This window comes from Pimephales promelas, chromosome 24 (genome assembly GCF_988280905.1).
Source record: "Pimephales promelas chromosome 24, fPimPro1.hap1.1, whole genome shotgun sequence".
Lineage (NCBI taxonomy): Eukaryota > Metazoa > Chordata > Actinopteri > Cypriniformes > Leuciscidae > Pimephales > Pimephales promelas.
This window is the reverse complement of record NC_142792.1, coordinates 19,688,256-19,710,924: the sequence shown is the minus strand read 5'-3', so window position 1 is coordinate 19,710,924 and position 22,669 is coordinate 19,688,256. Positions and strand designations below refer to the sequence as shown.

The 22,669-nt window shown below is 36.9% G+C and overlaps 1 protein-coding gene across 3 annotated transcripts; it reads right to left on the bottom strand.

Annotated features, from left to right (window-relative positions):
• Positions 1-7,297: 7,297 nt before the first annotated feature.
• Positions 7,298-22,513, bottom strand: creld2 (CRELD disulfide isomerase 2). Of its 3 annotated transcripts, none has more exons than XM_089126675.1 (9): positions 22,141-22,513; positions 21,801-21,883; positions 21,588-21,698; positions 20,171-20,262; positions 18,965-19,141; positions 16,464-16,562; positions 11,542-11,625; positions 11,311-11,434; positions 7,298-7,639 (listed from the first exon to the last, which is right to left on the bottom strand). In XM_089126675.1, the coding sequence occupies exons 1-9, from the start codon at positions 22,267-22,269 to the stop codon at positions 7,618-7,620; spliced, it is 921 nt and encodes a 306-aa protein (XP_088982801.1). In that variant the 5' UTR covers positions 22,270-22,513; the 3' UTR covers positions 7,298-7,617. The 3 variants fall into 3 exon arrangements, with proteins under 3 accessions (XP_088982801.1, XP_039516165.2, XP_039516166.2); XM_039660231.2 differs by having other exon boundaries at positions 11,339-11,434; positions 22,141-22,506; XM_039660232.2 differs by lacking the exon at positions 16,464-16,562 and having other exon boundaries at positions 11,339-11,434; positions 22,141-22,512.
• Between the last annotated feature and the right edge of the window lie 156 nt (positions 22,514-22,669).

Below are 22,669 nucleotides of genomic sequence, written 5' to 3'. Positions count from 1 at the left end.
CAATGAAAAGATAATATATGCTTGTGCCTTCGCGAGTATCGTATCCACTGTAAAGCGACAGCTCATGTGATGTTTTCTCATCTGTGCACAAACAAATTAGTTTGTAAAATAGAAATGCATGCAAAATCACGTTATGTCTTTTCATTGCAACGAAGAACAAGTTAGATATGTTATGCAATCTAATGAAACAAATGTGTTTTCATTGCACAGAGAAAGTTATTGCGTGCATTGAACAGAGATAGTTATTGAGTGCATATTCTTTAATGCACAACGTCAGCAGTGTTGGGAGTAACGCATTACAAAAGTAATACATTACAGTAACATATTACTTTTTGCTGTAACGCAGTAGTGTAAGGCATTACTAATCAATTTTCAGTAATATTTTACTCGTTACATGTTCAGTGAGGCTTGTATTACAGTTGTATTACAGTGTATTGTCTGCTTTTACTTCTTAAAGGCAACAGACTATGTGAAAGTTTTAAAGCAGTCTTTTAGTGCCAGTTCAGAGCGGTCGCGTCTGTATCATTGTTTTTTCCTCATTAATGCGAACACGAAAACTAAAATAAAATGAATATTTTAAGTTCTATGGAGACTGCAGAGCCAACCCTTCCTCATCCGATTTGCGCAGTGTAATTAACATAATTACAAAAAATATATTTTGCCTCCTATTTTTTTGTCATGCATGAATGTGTGTCTTTTCCCTAATATTAAAAATAAAACAGACTGATATTTGTCAAATGTCTGGAGTCCTTTAAGGAAGTAGCCTATATACGTTTCAATACATGTATTTTTTGAGAATTTTTATTTCAAGTTTTGACTGCAAATGTCATGTCCATAATGCTGGACTTCCCCAATTTTAAATAATTTATCCTCAACTAGTTTTGTGGTGTAGGTCTACGTATTTTATAATGTTAACTTCAAATACTACTAATAGCCTAATTTAAAGATAAGGCAGCATTAGATCTGGACGGTAAGGAGAATAACGCTGGGAGTTAAGAGGTGTGTTGCGATTCTGTAGGTTCGTAGATCTGAGTCGTGTGGCGAATCGCGATTTCAGTTTCATATTGCATATCGTTACAGCCCAAAAGTTAAGTTCTACTTAGTTATTTTGGTGAAAGTAATACATGAGTAATGTAACGCATTACAATTCTGAGACAGTAATATTGTAAGGTAATGAATTACTTTTAAATAATAGTAACAAGTAATACTTAATGTATTACAGTTTGGAAGTAACTTGCACAACACTGAACGTCAGACGTTGGATGTTGTGTTTTGTTTGAACAACGGAATGAGTTAGTTATTGTATGCATTTTAAGGAAACAGATAATGCAACGATTTCTCTTCTTCATCACAAATGTAACAACTAATGCCATTATTTCCCTTCAGTTTCAAAACACATGCATTACACATCTCTTCATTGCACAAAGGAACGAGTAAGTTATGACGAAAAAAACACTTTTGGCGTATAAATGCCACGAGAAATGACACTCGTGGTATAGATACGCATCTTCATGAGACTGTGTTGGAAACAACACACGTTATCTAGTCAATGCACTAAGGGTTTAGTTCTTGAATGCAATAAAGAGCATTTTACATAATATGTTATTCTTCAATTCACAACGTTCTTCAATGCACAATCCTCTCTTCATTGCACAAAAGCAATGGGTGTTGTTTTATTGCAATGTATAAAATATCTAACTTTGTAATCTTTGCAATGAAAAGAAAATAAATGCACGTGCTTTCGCGAGTATTGTATGCACTGTAAGCGACAGCTCATGTGATGTTTTCTCGTCTGTGCACAAACAAATTAGTTTGAAAAATAGAAATGCATGCAAAATTACGTATGTCTTTTCATTGCAACGAAGAACAAGTTAGATATGTTATGCAATCCAATGAAACATATTATGTGTTTTCATCATTGCACAGAGAAAGTTATTGCGTGCATTGCACTGAGATATTGCGTGCATATTCTTTAATGCACAACGATAGACGTTGGATTTTGTTTTTTCGTTGAACAACAGAATGAGTTAATTGTATGTATTGTAAGGAAACAGCTAAGTCATGACACAAAAAAGGACGTATACCTCTGGTGCCGAAACTGCTTAATTATAAGACTTTATAGTCTTGAAAATATATTACAGCTTTTATGTGTAAACTGCTTGAAAGACTTTATAGACAGTCTTGAAAATGTATTACAGCTTTTATGAGTGTTTACTCATAAAAGCTATACTTTTTATAAGACTTGTCTTTGATATCACTGTGAAGCTGATGCAATCTGTATTGTAAAAAGCACTATATAAATAAATGTGACTTGACTTGATATGTTATACAGTTTTTATAGGTATACTGTTTATAAGACTTTATACAGTCTTTTATATATGTCATACAGTTTTTATGTGTAAACTGTTTATAAGACTGTTTATATGTAGTCTTTGATATGTTAGCCTATATAGCTTTTAAACGGTTTATAAGACTTTATAAATAGTCTTAAAATAGTCTTGGTGTAAATATTCTAGAGCTAAAATGAAAAAGCTCCAGGTGGCATATAATGATGCGCTTAGAATTTTGCTTAGGGTCCCGAGGTGGACAAGCGCAAGCCAGATGTTTGTCTCCAACAGTGTTCCCACTCTACATGCTTTATTACGGAGGTATATGTACAGTTTTATGTGTCGGCTGAGTGACTCAAAAAATAGCATCATAATGGTGCTAAATAATATCACATTAAGTGATACAAGGTATTTTTCCTGTTTCTGGAGGCAGTGGAATGAAAGCTTATATGTTTTTTAAGAGAAATGTGTATGTTGTCTGTAAATTGATGTCTGTATTGTTCTTGTTCTACTCTGTTTGTTTTTGATATGGACCCATTGGTCTGAAATAAAGAGTAAATAAAAATAAAAAGTCTTGTATTACAACTATGAAATTACAAGAGTGATAATGAAATTATTCAGGCATGCAAACAAATGAATACACAGAAACATGTTGTACTAAAAATGTTTTATTGATGAAATGAGTAAGTAAAATGTAACCAGTATTAAGAAACAAATATTATGCATTCATATAAGGGAAAAGCATGTATTAGCCTACCTTAGTGTTGTGTTCCAGACCAAAAGGAGGAGGATGCTGAGAGGCCACGCACAGAAAAGGAAGACCAGGAGGAATAAAGCTTCTTATAAGAAAATTGTGAAAGGACTGAAATTAACCCTCAGGTGCTCTTCGGTCATTTCTGACCGAAAAATGTTCTGTTTTGAATTTCTAAAAATCACAGCTTCATCGGAATGTTATGAAACTTGATGACTTTTATGACATTATGTATGTGAATACAAAAAAAAATTGAGGTCATGATCCGAGCATGCTATGTGGTCGTAAAAAAAAATAGTCACACTTTTGTGGTCTTCGGTCAAAAATGACAGAATAGGAAATGAATGGGAAATTGACAAAAAAAAATTCTCTGAATTTTTGTACGTGCAATCTACAAATCGGCCACAATTCTAAAAAAAAAAATTACACCGCAGGAAAGGGGTGACACTCTACAACATCTAGAGTGCAAAACAGAAAACACACACACACACACACACACACACACACACACACACACACACACACACACACACACACACACACACACACACACACACACACACACACACACACACACACACACACACACACACACACACACAAACACACTTTTATATACATACACACCAATAAAATTTGATTACAAAAAGTATGTTTTGAATTTTTAAAAATCACAGCTTCATCTGAATGTTACGAAACTTGGTGACTTTTATGGCATTACGTATGTGAACACACAAAAAAAATGACACAAGTCACACTTGTGGTCTTTGGTCAAAAATGACCCCCATAGGAAATGAATGGGAAATTTACAAAAATTCACAATTTTTTTTTTATTTTTATTTTTTTACATTTTTTTGAGATTGTTTCAACTATATATTCAAATCCACCAAAAAAAAAAAAAAATGTGTTCATAAACATCTGGGGAATTCACATGCTTCAGTCTAAAGACTTTTGCATTATAGAACAAAAATAAATTGCATTGGTTTTACTGGGATGGAGGACATTTGATTTTTAGGTGTCCGGTCACTTTTGACCGGGAGGATAACAAGTGTGACTCCGAAACGAAGAGCACCTGAGGGTTAAACTTGATTAAAAATCTAGGATTGGACAAATTGTGCATATGAAATTATGTATGTAAGAATGAGGTGTGACATGTAATATGCATTATAAAAAGTACAGTAATTTGTATTGAAGTTAGACGCTGGAATATGAGGTGCCACGTATTTAAATCAGACTTCGCTTATCAACACATACATAACACACGCGTGCATATACACCTATAAATTACTCGCATATACATGCACTATTGGATGTTCAAAATCCATATATGAAATACACGTGAACACTAATATGAAATCCATAGCAATACATATTATTTTAGAAATGAATGCATATAAACATGTGAATAACTTGCATATACATAAACTTGACGCACACATGCGCCTACTCGCATTTAGCCTACATAGCTATAAAACTTACACATACACCAATCAACACTCCTACATACACTCGCTGCATGCAGACACACCTATAAACACTCGCATATACATATACTTCCATGCATAGGCTAATTACTACCCAGTAATGATATAGGATATAGATACATAGCTATAGGATCTTTCTCATTCTAAAAAATGCTGGGTTGTCTTAACCCAATGGACAAATCCATGCCATTGGGTGAAAAATGTCATTTAAAAAAATGTAACCCAATGGCTGGGTTTGTCCATATTTTACCCAAAATTGGGTTAAAACAACCCAGCATTTTTTAGAGTATAGATGGAATGATCATCAGATGGATGGATGGATGGATGGATGGATGGATGGATGGATGGATGGATGGATGGATGGATGGATGGATGGATGGATGGATGGATGGATGGATGGATGGATGGATGGATGGATGGATGGATGGATGGATGGATGGATGGATGGATGGATGGATGGATGGATGGATGGATGGATGGATGGATGGATAGATAGATAGATAGATAGATAGATAGATAGATAGATAGATAGATAGATAGATAGATAGATGTTAGTAACAGTAGTGAAAACATCATTTTGAGGAAATAATACTTTACTGAAAACACAGTTTTTCAGATTTGTTTTATTTTTTGGGGGGGATTTTTTTATTCCATATTTTCATAATGATTCACCTGTTTGCTTTCTGCTTCTTTGAATCCAGCTTTGTAAAGAAACAGTTCCACGTGTTGGGCTTCCGTGTGTTATGGCTTTCCATTTATAACTGTACAACTACCTCACTCAGAAACATGCAAAACCAAAACTTGGTTTATAAGATTTACAATTTAATTATTTTATGATAATTTTTAACTATAGTGAGTAAAAAAAAGGTCAGTCAAAACTAGTCAGTTGTCATAATATTTCACTATATGAGGACATTTGGCCCTCACAAGGATAGCGCAACCTATACACACTCCCAGCCTCCCTCCTTTCTTTCTCCGACTCAGTGTAGAAATTTTGTATGTAGGGTGAAATCACTATCATACATGACCACCACATGAGATGTTGTTGGGTGACACACCATTGTATTAATTTCTTCTGTTATATAAAATTTACATATATTATATTTACTTCTAAGTTACTGGACCCACAAATATTGCAGCATTTTTTACAGCTTTTTTGTAACAGCGCGCGCGGCGCCGGCCCCATCCGAGGATGAACGACTTAAAACCGAATATATCCGAGCTGGCTCTGACCGTCGCAACTCTGTCGTCATTTTGTTAAGCCCGCCCGCCGACTCTATACACGATGTGATTGGCCCTTACAGAGTTGGGGTTTTCCAGCTAAAGCGTTGCTAGTTGCTTCAACTCAGTTGCTTTGGTGCAAAATAATTTTTGCTGCCGCTATGGTGCGTCTAGATTTCTAGGCTAACTTCTTTCCATATGGTGGTGTGACTCCCCTTCTGTCCGGCGTTAACGGCTGCAGTGTAGGCTACTTGGTGCGTCAGCCCAGACAACGGCTGCAACTACAGTGTGGTCTCCCCAGTGGACCAGCACCACAACCGTCTGTATTGAGCCGAGGAGGGGACATCTCTGGGGTCTTCAAGTGGTCACCTTCCGTCCTCAGTGGAGATATACATATGTATATACGTATGTATATCTTCACTGGTTTCATTTCAATAAAAGCTGTTTCATGTGTTTCGAACCTAAGCTCCGCCCCTCACTTACGGCCCTGGTGCTGGGGTTCTGGCATTGGGGTTCTGAAACTGGTGTGCTGCGGGTCTGCAGCTGGATACTATATGTTTGACTAGGCTGTCGAGCCCCACTGGTGCGTTAATGCAGTTTCAGTGGCAACGGTTCCGTACGGCATCCCACCTACCGCAAAACACAATATCTCAACCATCCGTAATTCACTCAATATGCACAGGAACGTACTGACTAAATACTATGCAACCTATGTAAATAAACCAACAGACTCTTCAAGTATTCTACGAAACTGTAGCCTGGTGGCCTGTACACAGCCAGCTAGAATCTTTCCGTCAACCACCACAGCCAGCTCCTTCAGATAAGTTATTTACTGTGCGACGCAACTCTGGCCATTGAATCCAACGTCTCTGAGGAACTGGGTTGTAGAGTGTGCCACAAAACCTCGACAACCCACTTCCACTGGATAAACTCTCCATCCTCACTGTTCTGCTTCAGTGGCCAGATGAGCACACTGCATGCCTCATCTACCGCATGATCCTCCCATGGCACTGTTACCTATCAGTTGAACAATGCGTGCTGATCCAGACCACAAAACAATATAAATATATGAAACAATTATAAATGAAACAAATTTAAAAACATTCTGTAGCAAATTTTAAATAGTTAGTGCATGTTTCTTTGTTCAATACATTTTCCAACTTTTTAATATTTCCAGGTACTCTGGTTTCGCCCACATTCCAAGAGACATGCAAGTCAGGTGAATTGGAGTCATCAAATTGCCTGTAGTCTGTCTAAATGTGTTGTGATTGACTGGCTACCTGTCCAGTGTTTTCCTGCCTTTGGCCAAGACACTGGACAGCCCAAAAGTTTTTACTGATGCAGAAATGTTCACTTCATTTAGACTGAAAATAAACCTTCCACATTTTTAATGATTTAAAACAATACACCATTTTTAAAGTTAGTATATGCTAATAGCTCAGTTCACAACTATGTAAACACTTCGTATGTGGTTTATAATTTTTAAAAAAAGTCTGCTTAAATAAGAAAAAATGGATGATTTAGTTTGACTTTATTTCACTTTCAAGACAAACAAACAAAAAGAAAAATACAACATCCAAATCAGCATACAAGTTAAAAAACCAGTTGTATCTATAAACACATCATGATTAAACCATGCTCATTAAGAAGTAAGTGCCTTTCAGTCTTGATTATTGCAGATGAAGAGCGAACAGCACATCAACTAGTGCAGATACTATTGGTCACTTGGCTCTTTTTGTGTCCTGGTGGTCTTTTCTGCATCCAAGCCATGCGACATCAGAGGTCCTCATGTTTTTCAGGTGAGTCACCAGTTTGGACACCTTCAGATTTCAATTCAGGCACATCCTTGTTCTCTTCTGAAATGAAAGAGCAAAATTATAAAGTACGAGTTTGTGTAAAACCTAGTCTCATTCTTAACATGCTTTTAGTGTCTATGTCTGTCGAAATCACTGTAGAAATGTTGCTTTTCTTTTGAAAAACTCAGTGGTGGTATAGCCAAATGCTCATGGAATTGCTCACCCAAAAACGAATACTATAAAACTGACAATTTCTGCAATTTTTTTTTCATCTTTAAGGAATATGGTATGTTTTTGCATTTATTTGGGTGAATTCAATCCAATGACAGTACATTCACAGGCGTCAATAAAGTAAATATGCAGTTTATGGTTTTCCATGTGCATGGTTTCCATTTCCATCACATTTGGTTGAAAACAGCCTGATATCAATACACTCATGATTACTTTTTTAAAGGTGTTAAGTTAAGGCACCATAATGCCATGATCATTTAATCAATATCCTTTTGGATAAATTCAATACACATTTTGTATTCCGCAATAACTTGAGGGGAAGTAAAGAACAATGCAAGAAACTATTCACACCAAGAGTGAACATTCACTGTGGACTTGGTCTAAAACCAGTAGCACACTAGTGTGGTATTACAAATTTTATTATATGTTTAATTTAGGTTTCCACTCCAATGGTATAAAAACTGATAAAGTCTCCAGCAAGAGTCTCCTATCTGTTTTCTCACCTTTCAGCCTAGAGATTGAATCATTTAGGTTGATTGGATTAGCTATAGGGGAGACTTCCATCTTTTGTCTTTAATGGGTCTGGGATGGCTCTTCGGAACCAGAGTTCCTGGCCACTATCAGCATTTGAATAGTTATGCTGATTCAATTGGATTGGTAATGCCCTCAGAGTAGGGTGTGTTCCTGCTGAATCATTTACATTTGCTTTGTTTCAAGAGTCTCCTCCTGAATATAACTCCTCCAGATTAGCATCTCAAGGCACAGAAAACTGCTATGCTGATGAACTGAGGTGCCTGTTGAATCATTTACATTTGCTTTGTTTCAAGAGTCTCCTCCTCAATGTAATCCCGCCCCCTTTTTAAATGCATAAGAATAGTTCTGTATTCTAAGTTAGTTAGACGATGTTGACATGACTGCAGCTACAAGCAATAAATAACTTCTGCATGGAAAACGTCCATTGTCTCCTGGTCTCCTCGTCTAACTTTTAGTTTTTAGTTGTTTTGTGTGGTAACAAAGAAACTTACAAAATGGTTGTGACAAATGCTAGGTTGGTTCCTACAACTGAGAAAAGTGGCCTTGCCACTCCATTGTGGTCAGATAGCGAATTTAAGTAATTGTTAGGAGAGCACATGGACTCCATAGTGACTCAGTCAGTCAGATTGAATTTGACAAAGGAATTTGCCATTCACCCAGAATGCGTATGGTCTATTAAAGATAGTAAAAAAGTGCTAGATAGTAAAAAAGATAGATTGGTCTAGAATTACTAACTGTGTACAAAAGAAAGAAGAAACTGTGAATGAATATACTGAGAGGTTTTGTCAGTCAGCTGTAATACAGTGGAATAGTGGATGATTCTGAAAGTATACTCGATGACAAAGGACCGCTAGTCCGTATCTGGTCAGATGGACTTATAGTTGACTACAGAAGAGCTTTGCCATTTTTAGATCTGAATTGGGAATCCCAATTCTCTGTCTTCCCCCTTCCCCCTGCCCTTTCGTCTTACCCCTAGCCCTTGTCCCTCGAAACCGAGAGGTAAGCGCTAGTGCAAACATACCCCTATGAAATGAGACACCACTCGGTTACGTCATCTTGCATCGTCCTTAAAGGGATAGTTCACTTTGAAATTATTTTTTGATATGTTTTAGCTTACCTCAAGGGAATCCAAGATGTAGGTGTTTTTGTTTCCACAGTATTTTCAATTTTGACATTTTTCAGTCAAACCGTTGTTGTCTATCAGTCATACACTGGAGGCAAAGGGGGTCCACCAAAAAGCATGCACAGAGAAGTCAAAATTAAACATAATTTAATTACTAGTAAATGTAAGTACACATTGATGGCCTAAGACCTGAAACGAGCGGTTTTTGTGAGAAAATGAACAGTATTTATATCGTTTTTACCTTGTGTAATCCAAGTGATCTGAATCAGTTGTTCAATGTCCAACTGAACCGAACTGAATCAATTCAATGTTACGCCGGAAGTGATCGCTTGCGTGTGACGTCACTCAATATTTACGTGGAGATTTCGGAAGTTTTACCTTTTACTAAACATATTTAGATATACTGAAATCGTCCATTGCGGTTTCCCGTATATCTAAATATGTTTAGTGAAAGGTAAAACTTCCGAAATCTCTGTATAAACAAAGAGTGACGTAGGCACACAAGCGATCACTTCAAGCGCATGCGCAGACCGAAGCGCCCATGCCGTTAGATCATTTTGTCATGGCTATGATTACAAGAGGTAAAACGTATAAATACCGTTCGTTTTCTCACACAAACCACTCGTTTCGTGTCTTAGGCCATCAATGTGTACTTACATGTACGAGTCATTAAATCATGTTTAATTTTGACTTCTCTGTGCATGCTCTTTGAGGTGAACCAATTGAGGACCCCCTTAGCCTCCAGTGTATGACTGATAGACAACAACGGTTTAACCAAAAAATGTCAAAATTGAAAATGTTGTGGAAACAGACACCTACATCTTGGATCCCCTTGAGGTAAGCTAAAACATATAAAAAATTAATTTCAAAGTGAACTATCCCTTTAACTGGCGTCTGTGTCACCCAGGGCAACAAGTGTTATTATGTTTACATGCACAAGGTGTTGTTTCAATAGGACTGAATTCTTTCATTTAAATCGGTGAATCTGAATGTATTGTTGATCTAATATTCCCGTGTTTTCGTCTCAGTCGGGATCCGTTGGAAGCTGAATGCATCATCTGAGAAGCTGATCACGTACGTGTCTGTGTCAAACAATGTACACATAATGAAAGGCGACTGTAGAAAGCAAAAGCTGAATCCCAGACATTTTGGGTGATCTTGAAATGTGGGAGTGATTGTACAAATCAGCATATTTTTTTTTATCAATCATTTAAGCAAAAAAACTTGTGCATTTCTTACCCTTTGGTTTCAAGTAAGCTCGCGAAAATTCTTGGTCTTAAGGGGTATATACCCCTTCACCTTACCCCTACCCCTAGATCAAAATGAGAATTGGGATAGTCCTTCCTCTCATGTGAACGCGCAAAAGAAAGGGGAACGGGAAAGGGGTAAGACAGAGAACTGGGATTCAGCCTAGGTCTAACAGAACTCTAAGAAGTAATCTGGATAGGTTGGCAGCATGGGAAAAAGATGCGGATGCAAGAGTAAAAATTGCAGCAGCATCATTTAAGGTCAGCACAGAGAACCCACAGAAACATAAATGTCCTAAGAGAGAGGGCAGGTGTTATTACTGTGGTCAGCCGGGACACTGGAGCAGAGAGTGTAGAAAAAGCAGAAAGAACTTTAGAGAAGGCAACCATTTTGCTCAACTTCTCAGTTTGCTTGCTACTCTGAAGACGCCATTCCCCACGTCATTAAACGGGTGGGGCAGCTTGGTGACGTGTTAACCATTTGGACTGTGAGTGCTTAATTTCCCCAGTAATTTTTCCCCAGTAATGGTCCAACTCCAATCATTGCCATTAAAGTTCTACCATGTGAGAAAGCAAATCCAGGTAAGATAAGTTACACTGTTTGAGCATGAAGATTAGTGATACCCGTGCAGGTGCCTTCATCATCCTTATAGCCATCCGCACAGGTGAGGCAGCTATCGGCACCAGGTCCTTTGCATCCGGAGCATCCGGTATTGCATGCTGGGAAATACAGTAACAGTAAATACAGTAAGAACAGTAACACCCTACTTTAGTGATTTGATTAATGATAAAGCTAAAATACAGGGTACATTATTATTTCAACAAACCTTTACAGGAGAATGAACCATCAGTGTTTAAGCAGAATTGGTTATCTGCGCATGGAGATGAATCTTTGGTGCACTCATTGATGTCTGTAATGGAAAATTTTAAAAATTAGGAAAATTCACTTTCATTAAAGACAAATATGAGACGTTGAAATCACATAATCACAAATATTAAACATCTAAAAATTAAATGTCTTTAATAAACTGGGCTTCTTACAAGGTTTTAGAGCTGCACGATTAATCAATTAATCCGCGAGGGGTTTAGCTGACCGGGGACGTCCATACAGTTTAACAAAAAGGACACTTGTCAGAATTTGGTTTTGGTTTTGGGAAGGGAAAAAATGGACACCCCCCTCTAACCTCTCTGGGAAACGCGCATCTGTGTTACAAATGCCCCAGGCACAACGTTTAACCATATTTTTTATAAATCTACGACGGTGATAGCCTGCCGAGACCAAAAACATGAGACGCCTGTGTTGAAAGTCAATGGAGCGCTGTGAAAAAGTGTCCGACCTCTGTGGGAGCTCGTTCTTGGCTGCGCTGTGATTGGTCCAGCTACATTCTGGGGCGTGGCTTAGCCAAAGGCGAATTGTATGTAAGGGCCTATAGACCCTTTTACAGTTGGTAAACATGGTGACATTTTTTTGTGGGCGGAGCTTAGGTGGAGGCAGAAAGATCCCTCTGCCCGCTTCACTAACGCTAGTTAGCAAGGATTGTTAGCTTGTTTTTAACAATGACTGGAGAAAATCCGATATTATCTTAATCACTCAGTGTCCAGGACCGCAATTGATATTTCCAAAAGTTATTTTTAACGGACGGAACCAGATTGGCCGACCTGTAGCCGCCTACATGCTCACTCATGGATGATCTGACAGGATTAACGTACGTTACCTCGGTTGAGTGGCCTGACTTCTACACCTACCTTATAGAGAAACCAATCGTAAATAGATCACAATATCGCAAACACAACAAGATGACATTTAATAATAGTAACAATTATTTAAGCTCCTTATTATGTAGCCGAATCTGTGCTGTTTTATATTGGCCGCCTCCAGTTTTCACTTTGTTTTGGCTCCAGCTAGCGCCGTGACGTAACTGTGACGTCGGCGCAAAAGGGGTCTATTGTTGTCATCAAATATTAGCATTAGAAAATTGGACGACATTCGGTCCCGATCGTTTTTTAATCTGTAATATTTATTTTATTGAACTTCAAATGACTCAGAGCCGGTGTTGTGCCGAAAAGTGATGTTCCGCCGAAAATTGCTGGCCGGCCGTGGGAGCGCGCGCACCTTGTTAAAGGTGTAGGCCTAATCGCCCATTCTCTTTACGAATGCAGTTGCTTTTATGTGGATCAAGCAGACATAACATGCAAATAAACATCACTCACCCAGTACTTTTTACCTATTAAAATACATGTAAAGGGCCAATACAACCATTATTACAACCAATCTTCAGTAATTGAAGCCTCTACTTATTGATTGAAAGGTTATTACTGCCATGAAATGTGCTGCTTATATCCATGAGGGTTAAATCTGACTGATTATAACTCGCTCTGTCCTTTTTACCTATTAAAATACCTGTAAAGGGCCAATACAACCATTATAATGCAGTATTTCACCTGTCAAAAAGTGATTGAAGCCTCTGCAGAAAAGGCAAGGATTCCTGTTGGTTTGCATCAAATGAATATTTTATTATGTGCTATATCCATTTGATAAGTGGATAATAGATCAATTCTTTATAATTGGGGAATCTGTTACGGGTGTGAGTGCTCTGAAAGCGACACCAGACCTGAGAAATATCTAAAATGTTAACTTCTAAAAAGAACATTTCAAAACGAAAGAAAACAGACTGCTCTCTGTTTCTGTAATCCATATGAAATGTGCATTTCTCTTTGGCGTGTTCACTACTGTGAAGATCACGATCAGCATTGTCGACTTTATCTTTGCAGGCAACACTGACACAAAAACAATTCAAATGTCTCCTTGTTATATTAGACATTCATAATCATTACTTCGGCAACGAGCACTTTGATCAGTTGATTTGAAAAAACACCACATTTCAGAGGCTAGAACGACTCTAATTTGACAAACGAACAAATTGAATGGTCTGAAAGTTAACTGGAGATGTTTAATTAATTTGCATTGGTACATCCGTGCCACAAAGATGTTTTAAAAAGTGTTGGGGAGAATATTGAACATGGCAAAAGAGTGGTGACATGCGTTAATGTGAACGCCCCCTCATCAGCTGGCGCCGGAGTCATTTGAAATACAATAAACATACAAATAAATATTACAGATTAAAAAAACGATCGGAAATGTTGTCCAATTTTCTAATACTATTATTTGATGACCACAATACATTTGGAAAACAAAATAGCCATTTCTGATTTTTTTTTTTAAACAAAAAACCAAGTTGCACCCTTTTTTACATTTCACCTTTCATTCCGAAATAGAATAATGAATGAACGAAAAAGTACACGGACCAAATTGCCTGTTGAATATTATAAGTTGTATTTTTAAACAGTTTGAAAAGTTTGGATGTGAAATGAAAGGTGAATATGGATTATTTATTTTTTAATAATGAAAATGTGTTTAAAATGTTTTTAATTGAAATATTCAGCTTAAATATTCAACCATGTTGAATTTTAGCCCATATAAATGCAAGCCTTAAAATACCATGGATTAAAATTCATGCATGGACAATGCATATTTTTTTTAAACTCACCTTTGGCTAAGCCCCGCCCCCCTTAGTTACTGTTGCTACATCCATCAAACTTCATCTGGGCTCTGGTTTGGTATCAACATGGCTTATGCTGTGACAGCTCTTCCAGCTGAAATGTTATCAAACTTTTATAAAGCAGCAAATAAAGTGTCCGATAGAAGTATTGGTGGTGGTGGTTGAGATCCCCCCCCCCCCCACCCCCATGTGAAGCGCTTTGAGTGTCCAGAAAAAGCACTATATAAATGTAATGAATTATTATTATTATTATTATTATTATTATTAAGTAGGCAAAAGGGGCTGCAATATTAGTTCGAAGGCTATATTCAAGACATACAGGTGAAACGCAAGAAACAAGGCATCCAAATAGAGGTAAAAGCATAATGTTACCGGTCACAGTCAAAAAATGAACCACTGCATATCCTACTAATCGAGACGGAGGCTATGACTAACAATATAGGAGCAACACTGTTCATGCAAAGCTGGGTAGGTCTCTATTCACTTCTATAATCGTTATTACAAAGCAAACGGACTACACGAGTATAATGTTGTATTTATTAGCAGCGTGTGCTAGCGTATCAACAACCGGTATGAGAACCGAAATCATAACCTAAAACATTATAAAACGGTCGTTCGACCGTTAGTCTAACTTCATAGTAAGGTTAGAAGCAAAAAAGATGTGCTTGTTGACCTTTGAGGGGTTTAGCTGAGTGAGGACGCCCACACAGTTTAATCCAAAGACGACACTTGTCAGATTTGACTTCAGTTTTGGGAAGGGAAAAAAAACGGACACCCCCCTCCAACCTCTCTGGGAAACGCGTATCTGTGTTACAAATGGCAGAACGTTTAACCATATTTTTGAACTACGACAGTAATAGAGACCAAAATTATGAGACGCCTGTGTTGAAAGTCAATGGAGCGCTGTGAAAAAGCGTCTGACCTCTGTGGGAGCTCGTTCTTGGCTGCGCTGTGATTGGTCAATCTATATTCTAGGGTGTGGCTTAGCCAAAGGCAAATTGGTGCAATTCAACATGCTTTTTGTTTCAAAAACATTTGACATTATTTTACTTCCATAGTATTTTAAATAAATTTCTCCTATGTGAAAAAAAAAAAAATCCAGCAAATCATGCCGGCGCATTTGTTGACCCCAGAGGTTTAACAAAACTAAGGCAAGTAAAACGGATGGCGTAACATTGTAGACACACACACACACACACACACACACACACACACACACACACACACACACACACACACACACACACACACACACACACACACACACAGAGTAAATAAGGGATAGAAAAGTCCTTGGGACTTGGTATCACATCACTCGCAAGACGCAACCTGGATTGGTGAACAAGGCCGAAGTTCACCAATCTCTAGTTCTCGAAGCTCTCTCGCTACAAAAATGCTTGCTACAAACACACGTTAAAAGTGACTCAAACTTTAGCTGTTTAGCTGTGTCCGTGGTTGATCTCTAGCATTGGCAGCATTGTGGGGAAAGATATGCAACACACTGGAACTTTTGCACCACGAAAACAAACACTTGCGTTCCATGATTGCCTCTCTCATCTACTGTGCAATATCACAGTTTGACATGTTTGTCATCGGAAAGATCCACATGGTGTCTTCTCATACAATAAGAAAACTCAGTCTCGTGAATAATTATAAAACACTGATGAGTCAAAGCAGTGCAGTGCCACGTCACAGCGTTGAAGATTTTAAACCCTGAAGACAAAAATAGCGGAAAAAACAAACAAACTACAATTTAAGCATTTTCCCCCTACTGTTAAAACTAAAGATGCTAACATTGTCTTCATTGGTGTTCAACACGCATACCTCTGTTAAAATCTCAGAAAATTGGGTTCAGGGTTTCATGACCCTTTAAGGGCGGGTTTAGGGCAGTGCAGCATTTTTAGTTTATTTCTTAGTATTACAATTTATCATATTACTTTACAAAGGTCTCCAATTAAAAATAAAAATAAATAAATAATAATATATATATATATATATATATAAATGGGTCAGAATAATAAACAGATGACAGTACACCACCATACTCTAAATCAATCAAATATTTTAAAACAGAACAAGAAAAATGCACATGCACAGGTTTCCATGCATTTTGCAGGCATTAAATAAAGTAAAAACTAAAATTCCTGAGTCATGGGTTCACTGTAGCTAGCCATGAGAAGCTTTCTTACCGATGCATGCTCCTCCTTGGCCTTCCTCCCAACCATTCCTACACTCTTTACAATCCTGATTGGTTCCGCCAGTGCAGGCAACACAAGACTCATGGCATTCTCAAAAAATAAATTAAATCAAATTACAAATACATAACTGCAAAAAAGTCAAATAATCTCAAATATCATCAGCATAAAAATATGCCTTGACAAATTTACATCATAATTACCATTTGCTTTAATAACAGCAAGCACCAATAGTGTGCCGAAGTTATGACATCACTTTTGTTACATGCTGTAAAACTTGGGTAGCTTGGAATTAAAACGGCGCATGGGTTCCCTCGATCAGAAAGCTATGCATTTTCCCCATACACTTTTGGAAAAGCACTGTGGAAAAGATCTGTGTTCAACAAAGAATTGTGAGTCTTGTGTGAGAATTGTGTGTAAGTTAATCCAAAAGTGTATACATTTTGAAGCCTATATAAAGTAAGTAAAAAAAAACAAAAAAAATAAAATAAAAAAAAACACAAGCACACAATAAAGTAAAAAAACAACAACAACCCACAAGCAGGTTATAACTGTGTTTTATGTCAAAGATCAAAACGTGAAAATATTTAGAGGCTTTGTTAACCACAGACCTTATTTCAGGCAATTTAGCAAAACCCATTAAAAAAAAAAAAAAAAAAAAAGAAGACTTTAGGGCGAGGGAACCGGAAGTGCTAAAATGCTCCCTTGCGCGTTTTGGCCTACAAAGTGATGTCATAACATCAGCACTCTATTCACCTTGTTTTGTATTTGATAATGATTTTTCTAAACTTTCCAGATTTTAGATTTTAAATCTCACTTTTGGAACCCAAAGTAAATGGATAAACTCAATTTTACAAATATTGTGACTAGAACATATAATAGAACATACTGTGGTGTGGATATAAGAAGTCTACTTTTCTTTGTTAAAATAGCTAGTTTGTAAAAATGAAAAATAAATCATATCAGAACTTTAACTTTACACAAATCATCAACCTCGTGAAAGTCACTTCAGGTGAAGACATGTATACTAATGAACGTCAGTTTTTCTTGTAAGATTTTTCTGGCATCTTCTTGGTTGCATGCAACTAAGATCCATGGGCCAAAATGAGCTTTAAAGCATCAATGGCATCTCATTATTGGTCATCAACAAGAAAGTATAGTCAAAATTAAGACTAATGATTAGTCATGGGAAGTCACCATATTATTGCCAATAGCTCATTACATTCAAACGCATGCGAATGTTGGAAACACAAGATTGTGCAAAAGTTTTTGCGTTCCAAAGTTCAAGTTTGGCTAACTCGGACCTGCAAATTCATATAACATGAAGACGTGACCAATAGAAGATTGATACACCACAGCCTGACCTCTTAGCTGAATTAAAACAAACTTTTTGGAGTAAAGTGGAGTAGATCGTATTTTTTTTTATGTGTACATGCTCTCCTCGCACAGAGGATGATTGGCTCCAAGCAACTCACTTTCTACAAGCAGCGAACACAAATTAAGATGACAATTCAAAGAACACTTGCATGTAAAAGGTGTATACCATCACCTACTATATTGTAGTGTGTAAAATCATGGCTGTGTCGGTGTTTTAGAGCATGACATTCTGTAGAAAAAAACAGCTTAACAGTGTCATTTTTTTTATTTATTTTTTACACGCCAGTCTTTTAACCTTTGTGCGACCTTATGGACATTTTTCTTTTTCATTTTTTTTTTTTTTTTATCATTTTGCCTGTGTTAGTCAATTGCATCAATTTTGGCACAAGTGTGAATTTTTGTAAGAGTTTTACTATTTCATCCCAATTTCCTTTAATAAATCTATTTTACAATAGGTACACACAATCATTACACTAAAGACAAGAAGGTCCCCATTGAAACGCCAATTTTTAATCCCAGGGCCATTTAACTATAAAATGGTGCAGTCTTTGTTAATTGATTAATTTGTAAATACATTTGTGAATACATTTGATCATATTTTTTTCAAATTTTTTTTTTTTACAGATTGAGCCATTTTCTCAGGTTAGTACAGAGCCCCTAAAGGGACTACACATAAATAAAAATACACATACTTTCACGTGAACACAAGATACATTTCTCGTGAGCATGTGAAAAGTCTGTATATTTTTATTTTTGCAAAGGCCCCTTTAGGGGCTCTGTAGGTTTGGCCTACAGTATAAAGCAAATACTAGCTTTATTCCCTTTTCCTGCTTCTGTATATTTTGTGTGTTGGTATGGATATCAGAGTGAGGTTTAAATGCATGTAATAAAACTTGTGTGTAATATCTGAGAGAGAAAAACTCTACTGCAAATCTCTTTTGCCTTTTTTTTCTCAGAAACGTGTCACTTTGGTTATCAGTGGCATTGCATAGGTTGCAATTTTTACATTAAAGGTCCAAAGGTTCTGATATGATTTATCTGTTTCATTTTTTTTTAGTAGGGGTGTGTATACTTTTTATAGCCACTGCATATGAGGGTAATAAAGTTATTTTGTGTACCTTTGCATAAGGAGAATGTATGGTTCCTCAGCTCACTAAAATATCCGTCACTGCAGTCCAGACAAAACTCTCCTTCATATCCTTTATCACAACTGCACTTTCCATTTCCAGCCCTTGTTCCGTCTCCATCACATTTGCCGTTCCCATGGCATGGTCTTTCAGCTCCTCCAACACAAGCTTAAAATAATGCAAAATAAGCAACAATTTTACAAGATAAGCTTTCATCCTCTCAAGAGGGGAGCATTAAATTCCATCAATGAAAACTCTTCTAGCTCCACAAACTCAATTGTATGCGTCTGAAACATTGTTTCCCCTCCCATTTCCATCAGCTTATAGCTACCTGTATCAAGTTTAATGGACCACAGATTTGAAAGTTACACTTTTGTCCCTCTTCAGTACTGAGATTACAGTTATCCAAGAACATTTTTAGTGTATTCACTGCCATTCAAAAGGTTAGGATCAGTAAGATTTTTAATGTTTTTAAAATAAGTATCTTCGGTTGCATTTATTCAATTGAAAAACAAACAAAGAGCAATACTGTTAAATATTATGACAATTTAAAATAACTGTTTTCTGTTTGAAAATATTTAATATATTTAAATGTATTCCTGTGATGGTAAAGTTGAATTTTCATCGTCATTACTTCAGTGTCACATGGTCCTTCAGAAATCATTCAAATATCATGATTTGCTGCTCAAAACATTTATAATTATCATTATTATTATCAATGTAGAAAACAGTTGTGTACAATGTTTTTTCAGCATTATTTGATGAATAGAAAGTTCAAAGAACAGCATTTATCTGAAATAAAAAAAATGTACATAACAGTTTTCAAAATTGATAATAATCAGAAATGTTTATTGAGCAGCAAATCATCATATTAGAATGATTTCTGAAGAATCATGTGACACTGAAGACTGAAGTAATGATGCTGAAAATTCAGCTTTGATCACAAGAATATATTACACTTTAAATATATTCAAACAGAAAACAGTTATTTTAAATTGTCACTATATTTCAAAATATCACTGTTTGTTTGAATTTTTAAATAAATGCAACCTTGGTGAGCAGAAGATCCCAATCTTTTGAATGGCAGTGTACGATTTACTGTGCACTTGCAATGGATTGGCCAAGCATTTGTATTATTGCATTACAATTGCATTAAATGTGTTTGTAGCCCAACACAGTCAGGCTTAATTCACTTACTGTTGCAGTCAGGACCAAATGAGCCTTTAGGGCAGCACACTTTGATGGTCTCTACACAAAACCATTTAAACAGATCTGGGTGTTTAGTTTTCCTGCAATAGAAATACATTCGTGTTAAAAGAAATTTAATTTATGATTCTCAATCGGAAGGCTGCATCCTAGAAAGCCTCATTTCTGGGTTACAACATCCTCAAGCGACACAGAAGGCAGTCTCAATTCAAAAGATCCTTTGAAGGCAGTCTTTGTTTCACATCATTCAGAGAATGAAGGATGTGAAACAAAGGCTCCTCCAATCACCCACAATCCTTTGCACACATTCCAATTCATGAAAAAGAATTATAGGAAAATGAATCAGCATTTAGGAAGTTTCATTATAGTATAATAGAAAGTCAGTTAATTTTGTCTCGAAACTCTTTTTATTTTTAAACAAATGATGAACACGACCCGAGGACTTTTGTCGCACTTGAACCACAAATACACAAAACAAATTGAATGGCATTCAGGAGTTTTGTATTTGAAATTTAAAAACTAACAAATCCTTCCCTTGCGAGTCAATTTGACCCTCTTAGGAATGAATGGAATGCTTCAATACACACTAAAAATCCTAAAATTGCTCAAAATTCAAACTAAAAAAGCTAAAACTTTACCAAAAAATATTTTATAATGTCTACATATGCATCTGAAAAGAACTGACTCTAGGACCGACCGGAACAGCTCATTTGCTCCAAAATAGAGCTATAAGGCCATCTAGTGGCAAGAGTCATGAAATATCGTGTAACGTTTTTTTTTTCCACAAGAGGTCGTCAAAGACACCCAATGCAAGATATTTTGAGCTGAATTAAAACTTATGCATGAAAATATGATTTATTTAGAATTTGTTGAAGGAATGTGCTTAAAATATTTATTTATTATTAATAAATACATAAAAAATCCTAAGTTTATTTTTATAGGTGGTTTTTTTTTGTATCGTGACTGCAGAGGAAGAAAAGCTTTATGGCACAGCATCCACCCTTCCTAGACCATCTCATTCAATACTGAGGAGGCCTAGAAGCCTTAGAAAGACTGATAACGACTGCACAAATTACAAATTACATTTCAGGGAAGAAAAAGAAATACAAGCCTAATTGAAATGCAGGCTCCTAATTTCTAGCCTGTCCCACAAAATGTAAGACAGCTGGTCACCGTAGCCAAGTACGCGATGATCCTGCTGCTTTGTCTTTCAGAGAGCGGTAGACCTATACTTGACAACAGCTGTAGCATCACAAAACAGCTGTAGTGCAAACAGGTCAAATGAAGAGCGCTCAGAAAGGCTTGCCTACTCAACAGTGCACGAGACGTGACGGCACGCAGTATACCTCAGTTTTGAGAATGAAGTCTTCAGTTATTATGGCACAAATTCTCCATCTGAGTTCCTGACCTCTTGAACCACCATGTCTCAAAGTGTTCCTCGTTTTCCTCCAACATGAGGTTGCACTCAAAACTGCTGCTGACACAGGCGCCCTCCAGGATCTCCATCAGCCTAATCTCACTGCAGAAAACACACATTTTAGTCAATTACACTTACCTTAGGGCATTCTCATTAGTGCACACAAGTTAAATGTTGTTTTGTCAGTAATGTTATACTTCTTACCTCGACTCGTATCTGGAGAGTTTTCGCTCTTCCCATGCTGTGTTTCCACCACCAAAATTTTGATTCGCTGTTTTTTCAAGACCCTGCAAAAATTGCATAGGTTAACACTTAACATCTAAAGTGAACCTAAAAAAATATTTGGACACTTGCATGCATCCCATTTTAACATATCTGAATGCTATGTCAAATAATGAAGTATCTCTGATACCAGACTTTCTTCTACGAACTAACACTTTTCTGAAGAGTATGGATTGCTTAATCATTTTAAAAGAAACTTTATTTAATGAAATGTGTCGCTTTAAAGGTTCTACCTTTATATATGGAAATAGATAGTACATACCTTGTCAAAATTGTCGACTAACTGTCTGCATGTTGAGCACAATGCGTTAAAGTCCTTTGTATAGGTAGATCCAAAAGATAGACACAAAATAACAAACATCAGGTAACAAATACTATATGAGAGTAACATGGCTTCATCAAGTGTGTGGTCTAGCTCATATGCTGTCCAGTAATAAAACGCTGTTTTTTATGGGCTTGTCTCCTGCTAGTTAAGATGTCCTGTATTAACATCTAGTGCCTGAAATGATTACACGTTAATAATACAAATGTGTAGAATGTCACTTTTACATATTTCCATGCCGCTACACCAGCTAGACATTCGATTCAGATTTCCGCGTCAGCCCTTCGGTAACATTGTGTCTTTATCTAATTGGAGAGTTTTCCTGCCCATCAACGTACGAACCAATGAACTGCCTCCACGCTCAAGCGTATCCGACTAAGTTCAGCAAGAGCCTTCAGCAAGCAGCACTCCAAACCACGCCCCTAAAAGTTACGCCCCCTCCAACGAAATCGCTGAAGTCACTTGCATA

What these genes read in the sequence shown, in the direction of transcription:
- creld2 (XM_039660231.2), bottom strand. Translation starts at nt 22,269, where the DNA reads ATGTTACTCTCATATAGTATTTGTTACCTGATGTTTGTTATTTTGTGT. An exon ending in CCAAGGAGGAGCATGCATCG is followed by an intron (nt 11,626 to 16,463) that starts GTAAGAAAGCTT and finishes TTTCCATTACAG; the next exon opens with ACATCAATGAGTGCACCAAA. An exon ending in TGATGAAGGCACCTGCACGG is followed by an intron (nt 7,640 to 11,338) that starts GTATCACTAATC and finishes CTTTCATTTCAG; the next exon opens with AAGAGAACAAGGATGTGCCT.